We start from the raw sequence: 17,148 nt of genomic DNA, 5'->3' as shown, positions 1-17,148 counted from the left end.
CCATTTAATGAGAAGCACACTCTGCTTCTTTATCTATCTGACAGGTTCAAAGTGAGGCTATTGCACATGTCAACAGGCTGGACCATACTAAAAGAAAAGTAGTTGTGTCTGCTGGGTATACCTCAGCTGCTTATGTTTACCGCAAGCCTATGTGCTTGTTACAGCTCTATGCCCACTATGCAGGCAAAGTAGAACTTACAGCAGAGTCCCTTGGGCTAACTGATCTATGAGGATGGTTCTGCTCCACTGAAGCATCTCACTCAACTTAAAAGTTCAAAGTAAATTTTATTATCAAAGTACATATGTGTCAAGGTATACAACCCTGAGATTCATTTTCTTGCGGGCATACCCAACAAATCTATATAGAATAATAACCACTACAGAATCAAAGAGAGACCGCCCAACTAGGACATTCAAACAGGGTGCAGAAGACAACAAACTGTGCAAATGCAAATATAAATAAATAGCAATAGATAACGAGAACATGAGATGAATAGTCCTGGACAGTGGGAACATTTCAGGGCAAGTGGAGTGAAGTTATCCCCTTTTGTTCAAGGGCCTGATGGCTGAGGGGTAGTAACTGTTCCTGAACCTGGTGGCTCTTGCAACTTCTTCCTGATTGCAGCAGTGAGAAGGGAGCATGATGTGGGTGGTGGGGATCTCTGATGGATGCTGCTTTCCTGCAACACTTCATGTCGATGTGCTCAACGGTTGGGAGGGCTTTACACATGAGGGTCTGGGCTGAATCCACTACTTTTTGACCTTATGTAGAATCTTGAACACAATTTTAGTCAGCTCTTCTGTCTTTTCCAATGTGTTATATTACACACCCTATATGGTCATCTGTACTGAAAAAGAATCATTAAATTATTTCCAAATGTGAGCATCGCCAAACAAAGAAAATCCTTTCATGATATTTAAACCAAAGAATAGTCTGGCTCACTCTGTGTGATACACTACATGTTAATTCATCTAGTCACAAGTAAGGCCCAATGAGACACAGTTAGTATATATGAGCGCAATAATGATGTCACTACATACTTGCTAACATTTTGAAAGATAAAATAAAGGATATGCGGCAATCAAATGAATAACAGGAACTTGTGCAGAACAGGGCAGAGACAGGATTTTTAACTAACTTAACCCAGTGGTTTTGAGCAAATTGCTGTGTCGAAACTGCCGCAGAACAGCTGGCATCAGGACAACATTTTTTCAATGTTACTCACATTCTTCTTAATAAGTACCTCGATGTTGCTGCTTGCTATCGACAAACTGATATAATCTCAAGTGACTGTTGAGAAATGCGGATTAAATGGGCAAGGACAGCAGAGAAATACTTTCAAGTTCATTTTTATCTTCTGCTGTTCGTCAGCTTCCGTCATCAGCCAATTCCTCTTCTGATGCAGCCATTACGCTATTGAAAGTCTATCAATGCCTTGCATCTTACACTTAGGAAACCATTGCATTTTTCACTAGGATCTTTGCATACGTGCTCCTCTCATTGTCTGTGCCAGGGTGGCTAGAGAGTGAGTGTACTGGTATGACGAGCCAAGGGAGCACAAGGATCCACTTGCTGGAAAATGCAGGCTGCTGACAAGAGCACGTCGATGTGAACTCTCACAGGTTATATGAACTTCATGAAAACATGGCAGTCACCATGAGGAAGCTGTCCTCATCACTCAAAATGACTTGCAATTTGAGGGGTTGCACACCCTCCTTACTCATAAAAAAAGTTATTTGGGAAGAATCTTTATTTGCATACTGTATAGGCTTAGCTATTCCATTGCAATTCTGTTTGCAATGAAGGAAAATCCCAATGTCCAAAATCTGCTCCTCAAAGAACTCGAAATAGAGCCTACAGACATATTGTGCCAAAATAACCTCTTTGACCCTCCATCAAACAGCAAGTAGGAAGACATCACAGAAATCTGGTGTTTTAACTTGGAAAGATCACTTACTGGGAAGTTAACAGGCAGTGTGACTTTAATCTCCTACGTGGAGAGCAGTCTATTCATGATAGGATATCTGAGGTTCTTTCCGTTGAACGCTAGTTGAACGGAGATGCGTCTTAGAAAACGCAAAACTACATACATTGTCAGAGATCCAAGTGGAATGGTGTCCCCAAAGGCATGCTAATGGGAATGTTTGTGTTTCCTCTTCCAATCTTCCTGATCCCCAACATGGCCAGATATACTATAATGATGTTTCCTATAAAAGAATGCTGCTTGCAGTGTCACCACTGAGGTACCCACAAAATTAGTATTGCAAAATACAAGTGCCAGGAGAGACAGACTGACTTAATGGGCCAAATGGACTCATATATGTTGATAATTCAGTTTACAGACTGCACAAGCACACTACATGACAGAGTCCTAGGATCCAAATCTGCACCCAAGATAAACTCCTGATTTCACACTATTCTGGAGATTGCCAAGAATAGATCAGAGTCTCCCTCCAGTAGCTGGCCAAGGGAAATTATGGGAAAATCATTTCAGCTAACTTTTTGGACTGTCATCCGGCTTGACAGTACTCATCTCAATTTCCAGCTTCAGCCCCAACAACTTATGAACCCTCAAGCTAAGTTCTGAATTCTTATTCCATCCCGGATTTCTGTTGCTCCATAATTAGCAACTGTGTTTTTAGTCACTCAAGCCCCACTCTCCGAAACTCTCCTTAAACATCTTTTACCTTCCTTAAAACATTAAAACATCTACCAGTTGCCTTAACATCTCTTGAAGATGTTCATGAAGTGCCATGTATATTTTTCTGTCCTAGAGGTGTTATAGAAAAGTTACTGGCATTCCACATTTATTTTAATTTGTCAATTGATCCTGTTACTTACCCACAATGGAGAGCAAGAGAAGGAAAGTAAACAGCAGAATCCCAGATCCAGTTACATTGCAGTTCTTTTGGTGAGAGCCATTGTTGAAAGGGAAACAGATCATACATGGTCCCTGGGTCGAAGTATGAGATCAGTGGGTCAAGACCATCTTCCTTTACAAGTTAAAAGTATCTTCGGTATTGGGGATTTTTAAAAAATAATTTCACCAATTTCTGTTTTGAATTGCGAGACAAAAATCTCAAGTGAAGAAAAAGCATGTTTTGTAACAGAGAAGGAGAAGGAATGTCGAATTGTCAACATGACTGAGATGATAGCCTTACCTCCTGTCAGCTGGTAATGCAGTAACGTGAGTGACTGTGGCCGTGCAGTAATTTGCAGTCTCGTGCGCACCACCCTCCCGGCTGAAGTACGTGTCAAAACACGAGGTGCTGAAATGGACACAGAACAGGTTACTTAAATACAGACCTACAGTTACACTGGGATTTAGTTTAATAAGGTAGCGAGAGATTTCCAAACCCTCTATTAAATTTAGTGAAAGAATGGTGAAAAGTCAAAAAGGCCGGAAGCATTTCTTCAACTTCTCTATTGAACTTGCCATGTTCCAAGGAAATTCCACTGCTTAAAGTTTATATTAAAAATATAATTTTTAGAGTTAAATCACAAACAAGAGAAATTTGCAGTTGCTGCAAATCTGAGCAACACGCACAAAATGCTGGAGGAGCTCAGCAGGCAAAGCAGCATCTATGGAAAAGAGTACAGTCGATGTTTCGGGCCGAAAACTTTTTAAGAGTTACGATTTCTTTTAGAGCTGTAGTGCAGGACAGGTGAAACTTGTAGGAAGACGGATTGAATACAAACTGTGGTGACACCAATTTCCTTGCATTGAGGTTTGCTAGTGCTTCTCGGAAGGGTTTAAATTAGCATGGCAGAAAATGAGAAACAGAGCAGTATTCACCAAGTGGAGGGAATGAGAAGGTAGGGGTTAGATGAGATTGGTCTGAAAAGGAAGACAGAGTCACGTTAATTAACGCAGTGGGTTGATGGGTTAACATGTCTAAGTGTCTTTAGAAAGTATTAGAGGCAAAGCAGATGAACTTGTGGCCTGGTTTAATACATGGAGCTACAATGTTGTAGCCATTACAGAGACTTGGTTGAGAAAAGGGCAGGGAAGGCAGCTCAATGGTCTAGGATTCAGATGTGAAAGAGAGGTATGTAAAGGACATGGGGAAATTTGACTTATCATCAGGGAAAACATTACAGTGTCAATTAGAGAGGGCAGTCTGGAGGAGTCATGCAGTGAAGCAATATGGAAAGAGCTCAGGAAAGGTGCAATCTTAATAACTATAGAGCTCCCAATACCTAGCAGGAAAGAGGAACACATCTTTGCTCTAACACTTAAAGGAAACATCTACAAGCAACAGGGTAGTTTCAGTGAGTGCCTTTAATGTCCTCAATACTGGGATTCACTTAGTTCCAGGACGCTTAAATAGGGCAGAATTTATTCAATGTATCCAAGAAGGTTTCTTGACACACTATGCAGATAATCCTACCAGGGAAGAGGCCATATTGAATAATAACTTCATAAGTTTTCAGACTGTTATGGATAAGGATAAGACTGGACTTTGGGGAGAAGGTACTAAATTGGGGATAAGCTAGTTATGACAGTATTGTTAGGCAGGAGCTGGGGCAAATAGATTGGAAGCAGCTGTTTTTGGCAAGTCCGCATCTGACATGTTGATATTTAGGACAACTAGGCAGAATTCAGGACCAGTAGTAGGGAGGAAGGCCAAGGATGGCATGATTCTCTATCTTAGATAACAAGAGATGTTACTAATTTAAAGCTAGCAGGGAAGAACTTGAACAGAGAATCGGAGAGCTAAAAGGTGCCATGAAATATCCTTAACAAATAGAATTAAAGAAAAACCCAAGGCATTTTATAAATATATTGAAAACAAAAAGGTTACTAGGACCACCTAAGGACAAGGGAAGGAATTTAATCCTGAAACCAAAGGAGGTGGGGGAGGTACTGAATGAGTACTTGTATTGAAATTCACTAAGGAGAAGGACTTGGAGGACTGAGATATTAGAGAAGGGTATGTGATATCAAGGTAGTGGTGTTGGGAGTCTTGAAGAACAGGGCATGATAGTATATATCTCAGCTTACAGAGAAAGGCGGGCGGTTGCTGAGGCTCTGACTAAGATTTTTAGACCATAGGCAAGATCCCAGTGGACTGGAGAATAGCTAGTGATGTTCCTTTGTTTATGAAGGCCAAAAAAGACATATTAGAAAATCATAGGCCAGTGAGCCTTACATCAGTGGGAGCATATTCTTCAGGATTGGATCTATTTGCATACTGGAAGTCAGCATGGCTTTCTGTAAGGGAGATCCTGTCTTGATTGATTTTTTTAAAGGAAGGGTTAAATATGATCAGTGGGGATTGAACAGTAATGTTATATACTTGGACTTCAGTAAAGCTTTCAAAAAGGTTCCTTAGGATATGCTGATCCTAAAGAGTACATGGCACATGGAATCCAATAAGACTTGATCGATAGGATTCAAGTTGTCTTGGCCAAAGAAGGCAGAGGGTAGTAGTGGATGGGTGTTATTCTGACTGGAAGTTTGTGACCAGTGGCATTCTCCAAAGATCCATGCTGGGGCCTCTATTGGCTGTGATGATTTGGATGAAAATGTAGGTGGACTGGTAAGGCTGCAGATAATTCAAAAAATTGTTGGAGAATTGGGCAGTGAGGACTGTCGTCAAAAGATTCAGTGTGACACAGGCCAGTTGGAAGTGTCAGCAGGGAAATGGCAGATGGAGTTCTATCTGAATAGTTGTGAGATATTTACCCTGGGAAGCCAAATGCAAGACTTATATAAATATAAAGGGGCCCTTAAGATATATAGAGGGATATATAGATATATAGAGGGATCTTGAGATACTACTCCATAACTCCCTGAAAGTGGCAACGCAAGTAGATTACAGTGGTAAAGGTGGTGTATGGTATACTTGTCTTCATCAGTCAGGGCAATGAATACAAGGGCTGCCAAGACATGTTGTAACTATGTACAGCTCTGGTCACTGATTACCGGAAAGATGTGGAGGCTTTGGAAAAGGTGGACAAAAAAAAGGGAAGATTCACCAGGATGTTTCCTGGATTAGAAAGTATTAGGTATAAGGAGAGGTTGTACAAACTTAGATTGCTTTCTCTGGAGAGGCTAAGAGACTAGAAAAGTTTATAAAGTATGAGAGGCAGAATGGGATAGACAGAATCTTTTCCCCAGGGTGGAATTGTCAAATACTAGAGAGTATGCTTTTAAGGCAAGGAGAAAAGGGGGATTAAAGATTTATGAGGCAACTTTTTAAAGAAACAGATGAGAGCAGATGGTTGGAATGTGGTGTCAGGTGAGTGGTGGAAACAGATACATGTAAGCAGGTGGGGCTGGAGGGATAGAAGCCACATGCAAATAGTTTGAATTGGCATCATGGTCAGTGCAAGCATTAATTGGCTGAAGGGTCTGTTCCTGTGCTGTATTGTTCCAAGTTCTACATTAAAATCTCCTTTCACGCAGTTTCACACATGATCAAAAGAATACAGAAAAAGTCACTTGGCCCAGGCTCTCTAGGAACATTAGACATTACATGCTCACCAAATCTGCAAAGACCACAATTGTTGCACAGATCTGAAAGGGGAATGATCAATTGCAGTGTGTGCAGTCTTGATCAACTGTTTTGGTGTTTCTTCCCCTGCCCCTTAATTCTTAGAGACCCTGTTCTAAACCGTGCAACCATTCCATTCTAGAGCATCTCAACAGGAACAATTCTAAACCTGGGCAAAAGAGATTAACTCTCATCATGGAATAAGAGCTGTTAGTTAAATAAACCTGGAAAACATACAGTATTCACACAGGAATAAAGTCATGAACCTCCAGCACTCACCAAACTCATCACAAATAGACTTGTTATTTCCCAGTGTCGGGTGTTCAAATGTTTCCCGACAATAAAGAATCTTGGTATTCTGATTCATCAAAAGGATCCCTCCGAGGGCCAGCAGTTGTGCTTCATCGACACACCTGGCAGATGCTTTCTGAATTCTCTTTCGAATGGCCCGATAACGGCAATACTGGGGGTAGCTCAGTATTTTAACTTGTGGTAGATCATCTTTATACCCTAAAAGACAAATGGGTGGCTTAGTATCATATACTCGGCATTCAAATTCATTTTGTGTTATAAATCCCAAATTCAGCCTGATTAGATACAGTCAACAAATGCTCAGCTCTTTTTTGAATATCTAAATCAGCAGATTCTTGTACCATCCAAACAAAAGTAGAAAGGTCTCCCACATGAATCTTACATGATATTCAACTGCACTGGTAGAATTGGAAATTAAACTGTTTGGTTTAAAGAAACAAAAAGTTATTTTATAAGCAAAATAGACAACTTAAACATTATCTCATTGATACTGTGGGAGCTTGCTGTGTACAAATTGGCTGTAATATTTACATTACAACAGTATTTTTCAAAAGAGCTTCATTAGCTAAAAGTACCTCATGAAGGGATATATTCGTGCAAAAAGTAAGCAAAATAACTCCAATAACTTGCTGAAAAGAGTTAGTAAGTTGAAATGAGAGTCATAAAATGCTGTGAACATTCAGTGGCCAGACAGCATCTGTGGAGAGAGAAGTAAGTTAAAGTCTCAGATCAATGATCCTGTTCTGATTATTGATCGATTGAAACAGGAACACCAAAAGTTACAATGGTCCACACTCAATCTGTGATGCTAATAAATCTTATGAAGGACTGAAGACATTGGTACAAGTTGATTCTAATATCAAAGTACTGGGGGAGGAGTGGGGGAAGGAGGAAGAGAAATGCTAGATTCACCAATCCTGGCAGCTATCAGTATACTTGACTGGAAGTACAAATGCGTTAGTTCATAACAAAGACAAAATTATGCTCTCAGCTCTTATCACCCCCAAATAACTTTCCAACACTCAGACAAACAAAATTTTAACTACATTCTGAAGGGAGCAAATTAAAATAATAATTTGGAAAAAATAGAAAGAAGAGAAACAAGGAATGGATTTAAATGAATAAAGTCAATGCTATTGTGATAAAGTTACTTCAGAAATCTGTGCAACTTTAATTTTCGTTAAACCAATATAAAGATTTAACTGATAACAGCAGGAGAGGAAACAAAGCAATGTGATTACAGGTATTAAAGCCAATAAAAAGACAGCTGTAATATTAAAATGAACAAGAGAAGGTGCTAGCAGGTGTGGATTATTTCAAGACAGAGGTGTGACATTGTTAAGGGAGCATTTCAAAGAACGAAAGGGAGGGAAAAGCTGAAGCAATAAGGGCAAGTATTAATAACAAGGCCCTTAAGTAATGCCCGTCATATTTTTGACTGCCGGCTCAAGATGTACAGATAATATGTTGCTTGAGCACGTAAAAGGCTCCAGGAGTTATGATGTGATTATCACAAGAATTTTACTATCCCCAGAGGTAAATTATTGATTCAGGAGAAAGCAATTTCATGAAATGAGTCACTGCTTAAAGGGGAATGCTACACTACATTCATCGCCAGTTGGCTATGTTTCAAAATTGTACCAGTTAAAATTGTATTAAGTGTATTTACTGCACAGATTATTGGATTTACTAATAAAAGAATGAAGGTCAAAATGGTGTTGAAACATTGGAATCTGAAATCGCATGGAAACAAATCACACAGCCAATCAGAAGCAAATTGGTATGCTTTTCTAAGTGCGCTACCTAGTCTAATTCTGCTTGCATGCTCAATCACCTGATTGCTGATCGTATAGTTTTACACTGAGAAATAGCCTATTCAGCACATCTCTGTCCTGCTAAAGAAATACATCTGCACTTACTCAAAACTCTTTGCCCATTTAAACTTTTCTTTTATGCTTAGCTCTTCCACCAGTATAGCTGCTTCAGAATCTTGGTCAACTGCAGGATCTGGTAAAGAATGCCAAGATCAAATACCTGTGTTTAAAACACACACACACACCCACCCACCCACCCCATTTCAGTTTAATATATTCATGGAGTTATTTACAAAGTTTGTACTTCTCTTTGAAAAGCAAGACAATATTGTAACTCTTTCAATCATTGTTTAACTATCTACAAAACCGATGTATATTCACTCCACTCCATTTTTTCAATATTTTTATTGATATTATATAAATTGCAAGAATACAAATACAAAATTCATAAGGATACAAATAATATGAATTATATTACATTTAAATCACAGTAATATGATCACAGTATCCCATATTCCAAATCAATCATGTAGAAAAAAGATTGAATTATGAAATGAAATAAAATAAAATAATTGTATTTTATTTTTTAAAAAATCTACCCCACTACCAAAATGAGCTGGTTGGTTTAAAAAAAAGAAAAATACCTTACCATATAATATTATAATAATAATGGCTCAGATCCATACTTTAATAACAGTTCAAAGATTGTGAAAATAATTCAGAAAGGGTCCCCATAACATTAGAAAATCCTGTTTAGAATCAGAAATTGAACAACGAATCTTCTCTAGTTCAAGGTACAACATAACGTCAGATAGCCATTGATCATGAGTGGGCGGGGCGGCCTCCTTCCACTTGAGCAAGATCCCCCTCCTGGCCATAAGAGACATAAAGTCCAATACCCCAAAATTAGATGGTTTCAATTTTGTAGCACTATCCTCAACAATACCAAACAAGGCAGTCAAGGGATTGGGCTTAAAACTGACATTGAAAAGTACAGGAAAAAATTTGAAATACATCTTTCCAAAAATTTTTCAAGGCTCGGACATGTCCAAAACATATGAATTAGTGTGGCTACTCCATTAGTACATCTATCACAGTAAGGGGAAATATCTGTATAGAAACGAGAGAGCTTGTCTTTAGACATATGAACTCCATGTACCACTTTGAATTGTAACAAAGAATGACAAGCACATAATGATGAAGTTTGGCTACCACTGACAAAGAATTAAACTCAAAAGAAAATTATTCCGGATAAATGTCATTTTTCTTCAGTGAAATTAATTGTACAGAAAAAGTGTTATAACCACTCTATATATGCGCTTATTCATCTGACAAGATTTTTCACAGAAAAATTAAATAAAGATGACCCAGAAACATGTGTCCTTGGCATACAAAAGTGTAATTGAGACCCTATATAAATGAAACCCAATGCATGCCTTGATTTAATTCTTTCAGAACCAGTCAAAATAACCATACACAAGGATATGACTACGTTCAAGAATTTGAAAATGTTAAACCTGCTGATAACAAACACAACACCCATAGATCACAACAGCCTATTTGTCTTCAATTTCCCCCAAAGTGTGTGCCTGGTGGCCACGGCAGCAGCCCACTCTACCCTAGAAATGCTGTTATTAGACTGATGGACAACTGAGGTGGGTGAAGAGATGCAAGGGTAAAGCTTAGGTATGACAATCAGAAACATGACCACAAATGGACTTAGGATGGAAATCAGAGTTGGTGGACGGGGAGGACTGCAAAGGTAAGTAGATGAGGTGACCCAGGACATATTGGGATGGTTGTAAAAGACATCAACTTGTGTTGGAGGAGAATGTGGTCAGTGCCAACCTGTGAGCTAGAGAGATATGGCAATGGGGTTGTGGAGGCCTAGAGTAAAAGGTAGGAGTTGATCTTACTTTGCTGGTTGCAGTTCAGTACTGTACTGTGACCTACTCAGGATCTGGCAATAATGGGCTGTCCCAGGCAGCATGTTTAAATTTCTTTGACAACGTTCCAAACTGAGAGTTGTAAGGAGGGTACCATAACCTGATTTGCATCTGACAAAGAAGCAAAATTCCTCTTGAGGATTGCCAGTGTCACAATAAGTTGGAAAACGGTGATCATTGTGCTTCACTTCCAGTTATGTATATTTTTAGTAATTTAATTGCATGATCTAATTTCTACATTCTTTGCCCAAATCCAGAGATCTAAGGCACATGCTGATTACAGAAAATTTTCTGGGGCCAGCGACTTCACACAGGAATTTGGCTAAAGTTTCAGCAGCTACATCCAGGAAAGTCAATCATGAATGTTCCAGTCCTGCTGTAGAGTATTCTTGCCTTCTTTGAAGAGACCAAAAAAAAATCAATCTGCTGACTTCTTTTCTTTCCTCCAGTGACTGAGAGTGCACACAAGTATGCTTGGAAACATGTGCTTGGGTGGACTAGTTAGCAAGTTTTGACCAATTGAGATGAGCATTTTGAAGGAGTAAGAAAAGCCATGTTAAGGAGCAACCCAGAATTCTTTGTCATTTGTCCAGCTTTTGCACCACAACAATAGAATAAGTTAGAGGATCCAAAGAGAAGTTTCTCTCTGTTCCTAACTGAAAATGATTCACAAGATGGCTACCTTTACCTTAAACTGATCCTGAATAAACTAGGTGCCAGCACTCCCTTTAAATTTAATTTGTTCCTTAGAAAATGTATATTATGCAACATCTAAAACATAATTAATAGTGTACTGGGGGTATTAATAAATGTAACATCTAATAGTTGAACAAGTAGACCAGTCCAGCACGAACATGCCCAGTATGATGGATTATCAGTTTCATGTACTTTCATTAAATATCAGAGTGCAAAGAATCTCGTGTGTAGTCAAAGCATGCTGTATTAAAGGAGGAAGTCTTGTTCATTACCTCAATCTGATCCCATAAGCCTTAGTTACATACCAGTATCCACCAGATGATCAAGGAATTTGAGACATTTTACAGTCAAAGGTTTAAGAGAAAAACAGAATCAATGATTTATGGTTTTCACATATAGCCTGGACTAATCAGCAGGTTACAGGCACATTTCTTAAACAATAGAGCTATACCCAGCATTTCAATTGCTTTTCCTGCTAAGCAAACTAGGCCTATGCTCCTCAGAGTTTAAAAGAATGTGAGGTGATCTCACCAAGACATACAAACTTCTTTTGGGTATTGACAGAATAGATGCAGTGATGAAGTTTCCCTTGACAGACGCGACAAAAGCCAAGGGTTACAGTCTTAAAGTAAGGAATTTAAGATTGAGACAAGAAGAAATTTCTACACAGAGAGCACTAATTCTGTGGAATTCTCAACCCAGTAGGCACTGAGGCTCAAGTGAACACATTCAAGATAAAAGATTGATAGATTTTTAGATATTAAGGAAATGAAGGGATAAGGAGTGAATTTAGGAAAAGTGAGATAACTGAATGTTGCACAAGAAGCCTAGCTGCCCAAATCTGTTTCCATTTCTCAAGTTCTTGTACATTGGGGCATGCACAAGTGTTTGGTCAATGCATCTTGAGAAAGGGTACTTCATCCTGAGAGCAAGTGTTAAAAACCACATTAGCCCAAAGACAGAATCGATCAGTGCAGCCCATTCAGTGCAATTTTCTTAAGACCACTACCAAAAATTGGTAATTCACACTGCAATGTCTCCAGTGCTTCACTGGAAAGTAATCCCAGATAAAATCAGTTTGCTAAGTTTCAGAGGAGTGCATGCAATCTATCTTGAAAGTAATTGCATGTACCTAATACACAGCTGTGTTTGAACAATATTCCATATAAAGGACTGGAACCACCATATTACAACTTGCGCTTGACGCAAAATTCCCCAAGAAAGAATGCAGAACTGGTTACATAACGTTGAGCTGTCCCACAGTCTTTCTCATTTGCTGGGTAAGCAAGGTCCAGGGACAGTTAAACCAGGGTCCACACATATTAATTCTATGAGTCAATATTCCTGAATGTTTCTTTGTTTCATGACAAGACTGACCAGGTCTCCCTTTAAAACTTGCTGCTGGCATCTGTGCTTTGCCCAAATTAACCAAATGTGCAAGAAATGCTGCAACATTTTTAAAAAAAGTACTTTATTACTTCAAGAATTGCCAAAGGGTCAATTACAAGCTCCTTGATCAAGTAATGGAGCCCTGTATCAAATTCCAAGTCATGTCCATAGGATTCAGTAATCTATTATGGAAATGTACAATGCTTGACAAATGTTACCAATCAATCTTCTGGGTAGAAGGCTTCACTTAGCTTCAAAGATCTTTGTTTTGACTTTTGCTGTATGTAATGTGTATAAACTAAGATGACAAAGGTTGGTTATCTGTAATGATTTTTTTCCAATTACTTCTGAACACTGCATTTCAAATACAGTAAATAAGTAAGACTCTGCATATTGATGTGAAAGGCAATCTGTAATTGGGCATATGTGCCCGAATGGCTGAGTCAGAGATAAGTTCAATGAAGACATCCACTCAAGTGGATAAACATTCCTGCTTTATTTGTCACATTTTGACCAACAGCCTTATTAGGCAAAAACCCAGCATCTGCAGTTCACTACCCTAATGCCATAGAAACTGTTTGGCCAAAATAGATGAACTTTAACCTATTTTTGGAAATTAGCAATGGAAGATTCACGGGATTGAGAAAGGGAAGGAGGGCATTCTCATATAGCTAGTTAACTACTGACTCCGCTAGTTTATATTCAGCTCACATACTATCCAGAACTCTCCTTACCTGAATGTTCACATTCATTTCCCACATTTGAGGTGAGGTGGCAGTCTGAAGGTGGGCTGACGTGCAGTTCAGAATTCTCGTTGTGTTCACTGTTGTCCAAGTTCATAGTGTCAGGTTTGGATTCCTGTGCATTTGTAGCCCATTGTGAAGTCTTGGTACAGACCCATTTCGCCAGATCTTGCAGCCGGATAATTACTTTTCTGGAAACTGCAATTACCTCATCCTAACACAAAAAGAAATGGTAAAACACACTCAACCTTTACTAAGCTTCAACTGGATATTTTTTAACAAGTAAAAGGACCTGCAGAACTCCTTGTCAGGACTGCACACTCAAGACATTAAACGAATGATTTTTGAAGTGTGGGGTATTGTACACCAAATCTTGTAAGCAGTAAAACAAACTGCCAGATGCAAAGTTGGACAGAAATCTACAGAATAAAGCCTTTTAAAAGCACTTCATTTGAAGGATGATATCTCCAAAAAAATGAAGGGCCTTTTCAATACTCTGCTGGAAGTTACAGTCTTTATTGGGTGGTGCGTTCCCAGGCTCCTGATTCAGATGTAACAATGGCACCAAATAGAAACCAATTTTAGAAACTAGATATGCATTGTAGACTTTCAATCAGTGCTTCTCTGAAAAGGTCTGCTATTATAAACCTTGGCTACTCCCAAGGTCTCACCAATAATGACAACATGAAGCACAGGCAATTGTTATTTGGTAAAATACCATCACCTCCATTCTTTTTTCTAATGCCAGAGAAACTGGATATGTTTTATTTGACATCCACTGGAAACTTATTAGAAGTCTTGCTGCAATGGCCATAATCTCGGCCGAGTTGGCCAATCTCATTATCAACCCACAATGATGTAGAACAGAGAAAATAATCCTGGTCAGGTTTTGTTTTGATCACTATCCTGTGACTCCTGTCACAAAACAATAATAGCAAATGTCAATATAAATTCTTTATTTCCTTGTAACAAAATACCCTCTTTATATTCAACATTCAGGTTTGCTCATAAAATGCATGCTTGATTAAAGCAGGAAAGAATTTGTGATCACAGGTCAAGAAATAAAGATACAAAAAAAATTCTAACAGATCAAGACTTCTTTTCCACTACACATGCTCAACGAGGAGCTTTACATACTGACAAATTCCAACAGTATTTAACTGTGTTGTGATACAAAGGGAACATTCAAATTGAAATTGAGAAGACAAGAATCACTTACTGGTCCCCAGTTTTGAAGATTTAATAGTTTCAATCTTTTATAGGAAGAATTGTTAAAAATGCCTTTTCCAGTATTTCATGGAATTTGGATTATAATCTCATTTTGATGTTGTTCTCTATAGTTCATAACAAAACCTCATTCCATTTTCTATGTGTCACTTTTTTGCACTTTGTGACACTGCTGTTCATTTGATTACCAATCTCACTTCATTCTTTCCCACCTTCTCTTTCCAAATTCCTAACATTTTTGCAATTTTGTTCAAACAGACTCCCTGCTTTACATCGGTCTAATTGTCAACGCATGTGCTGTGTTTTCATTTTGTTCTTCTATCAAACTCTAGCAAAGGACTAAGCAAGATTCACTAGAATGCTAGATTCACAAGCTTAAAAGCTAACTAAACATTGACAACGCAAACTTTGGAATTGGTAATACACCTGGACTCTTTTGATTTTCTGCTTTATATTCGGTGTTTTTGTCCTTTTTTAAAAAACTCAGTTTGGATTTTTTATTTGTATGGGGGGGATTGATGAATTTCTTTTAATTGTTTCCTTTGTTTTGTGGTTGGCTGTGGGGAAGATGAACTTCAGGGTTGTGTATTGCATACGTACATTGATAATAAATGTACTTTGAATCATTGAAGAATATAGCTATATTCAAGATGCCATTTTAAAACATCGTTATCAAGTCATAAAATCATAAGACATAGGAGCTGAATCAGGCCATTCAGCCCATCGAGTCTGCAATTTGTTCATGGCTGATCTGTTTCTCTCTCAACCCCCTTCTCCTACCTTCTTCTGGCAATCATTCATGTGCCTCCAAATACTCTGAAACCTCATCCTTAACAATTGACTCCAACATCTGCCTAGCCACTTAGCTCAGGCTAACTGGCCTATAATTTTCTTTCTTCTGCAAGGGTGAACAACATATGCAATTTTCCTGTCCTCCGGAACCATGCCAGAATCCGGTGATTCTTAAAGATCATTACTAATGCCTCTGCAATCTCCTTCAGAACCCTGGGGTGTAGTCCATCTGGTCCAGGTGACTTATCTACCTTCAAACATTTCAGCTTCCCAGCACCTTCTTTCTAGTGCAACTGCATTCACTTCTACCCTGTGACACTCTTGAACTCCAGGCGTTCTGCTAGAGTCTTCCACCAGAAAACTTTTGGTATCCTCTTTGATATTATTGGCTAGCTTACCTTCATATTACATCTTTTCCCTCCTTAAGGTTTTTCAGTTACCTTCTGTTAGTTTTTAAAAAGCTTCCCAATACTCAAATTTCCCACCAATTTTTGCTCTATTATACACCTCTCTTTTGCTTTTATGTGGTTTTGACTTTGCTTCACAGCCAGCGTTTTGTCATCTTACGTTTAGAATACTACTACTTCTTTGGAATGTATCTCTCCTACACCTTCCAAATTGCTCCCTGAAACTCCAGCTATTGCCTCTGTGCTGTCATCCCTGCAAGTATCCCCTTCCAATCAATTTTGGTCAGCTCCCCACTCTGTAATTCTCTTTACTACACTGTAATACTGATACATCTGCCTTTAGTTTCTTCCTGTTAAATAGCGGGGTGAATTTTATCAAGCTAAAATCACTACCTCCTAAGGGTTCCTTAGGAAGCAAAGCAGAGTGATGATGGCAGAAAATGGTGACTCCCTTGCTTGTATCTTCGGAAACAGCTTTATTTCCATCTTTAATATCTCTATTTTTCCCTTTCAGGGTTCTTTTGAAGACCCTGACCTGGAGTTACACGCTGATTATGGTTCTTTCCGGGAATGGGACCCGCTTTCGGGATTTCATAACTGGCCGTTGTTTGGCATGCCGAGGGCTCGGCCTAAGAGTCCAGCTCGGCTCGGGATGCCTGGGATATCGGGGCTCTGGAGACTGGTGGATCGAGGGTCGGTGTCGTCGGGGGAGTTGGAATATCTGCAGCTGTGTGCCCAGAGACTCGAGATCTTTGGGCACACAGCTCAAAACAAGCGACGTAACAGACTTTTAACATCATGAACCAGCGGGATGTTGGTTATGTCTCCCTGCTCGCTGTGAAGACGCAGACACCTCCTTCTCCTTTATTAAGGAGAGAGCGAGCCTGTGGTATGTCGAATGCCGGGTAAACAATGCAGCCTTTGTGGGTAACTGCAAGTCTGTGTCTTTATTGTTGCTTTGCTCACGCTTGAGCGCTCGGTGGAAGGTGCCGATGCTTTTATTTTGCCGGTGGGGAGGGGTGATTGTTGCTCGCTGCCGCTTACGCACAGGAAGGAGAGGAGCCGGGGGAGGGGGGGGACCTTTGGATTCTAATATTTAATTGTCATTTATTCTTTGGGGGCACTCCTGTGTTTTCGTGGATGGATGTGAAGAAAAAGCATTTCAGGATGTATATTGTATACGTTTCTCTGACGTTAAATGTACCTTTGAAACCTTAAGTTCCCTAATCAAATCCAGTTCATTACACAACACCCACTGATCCTCTAGTGGCCTCAGACCACAAACTGCTCTAAAAAGCCACATCATAGGCATTCTACAAAT

The 17,148-nt window shown here is 39.2% G+C and overlaps 1 protein-coding gene across 2 annotated transcripts in view; it reads right to left on the bottom strand.

The window, feature by feature from the left end:
- LOC140200388 (uncharacterized) overlaps positions 1-17,148 on the bottom strand; it is a 107,624-nt gene that overhangs the window by 48,265 nt on the left and 42,211 nt on the right. Inside the window, exons 3-5 of one of the 2 annotated variants that reach the window (XM_072263649.1) lie at positions 13,393-13,615; positions 6,781-7,011; positions 3,163-3,270 (exon numbers count right to left, since the gene is read on the bottom strand). In XM_072263649.1, coding sequence (XP_072119750.1) covers positions 3,163-3,270; positions 6,781-7,011; positions 13,393-13,615 — 562 coding nt within the window. Of the gene's footprint in view, positions 1-3,162; positions 3,271-6,780; positions 7,012-7,388; positions 7,451-13,392; positions 13,616-17,148 lie in introns of those variants that run through there. The other variant, XM_072263650.1, reaches the window with a different exon arrangement.

Source organism: Mobula birostris, chromosome 7 (assembly GCF_030028105.1).
Source record: "Mobula birostris isolate sMobBir1 chromosome 7, sMobBir1.hap1, whole genome shotgun sequence".
Taxonomy (NCBI): Eukaryota; Metazoa; Chordata; class Chondrichthyes; order Myliobatiformes; family Myliobatidae; genus Mobula; species Mobula birostris.
The sequence above is the reverse complement of the archived record's forward strand: the minus strand, read 5'-3'. Positions and strand labels throughout refer to the sequence as shown.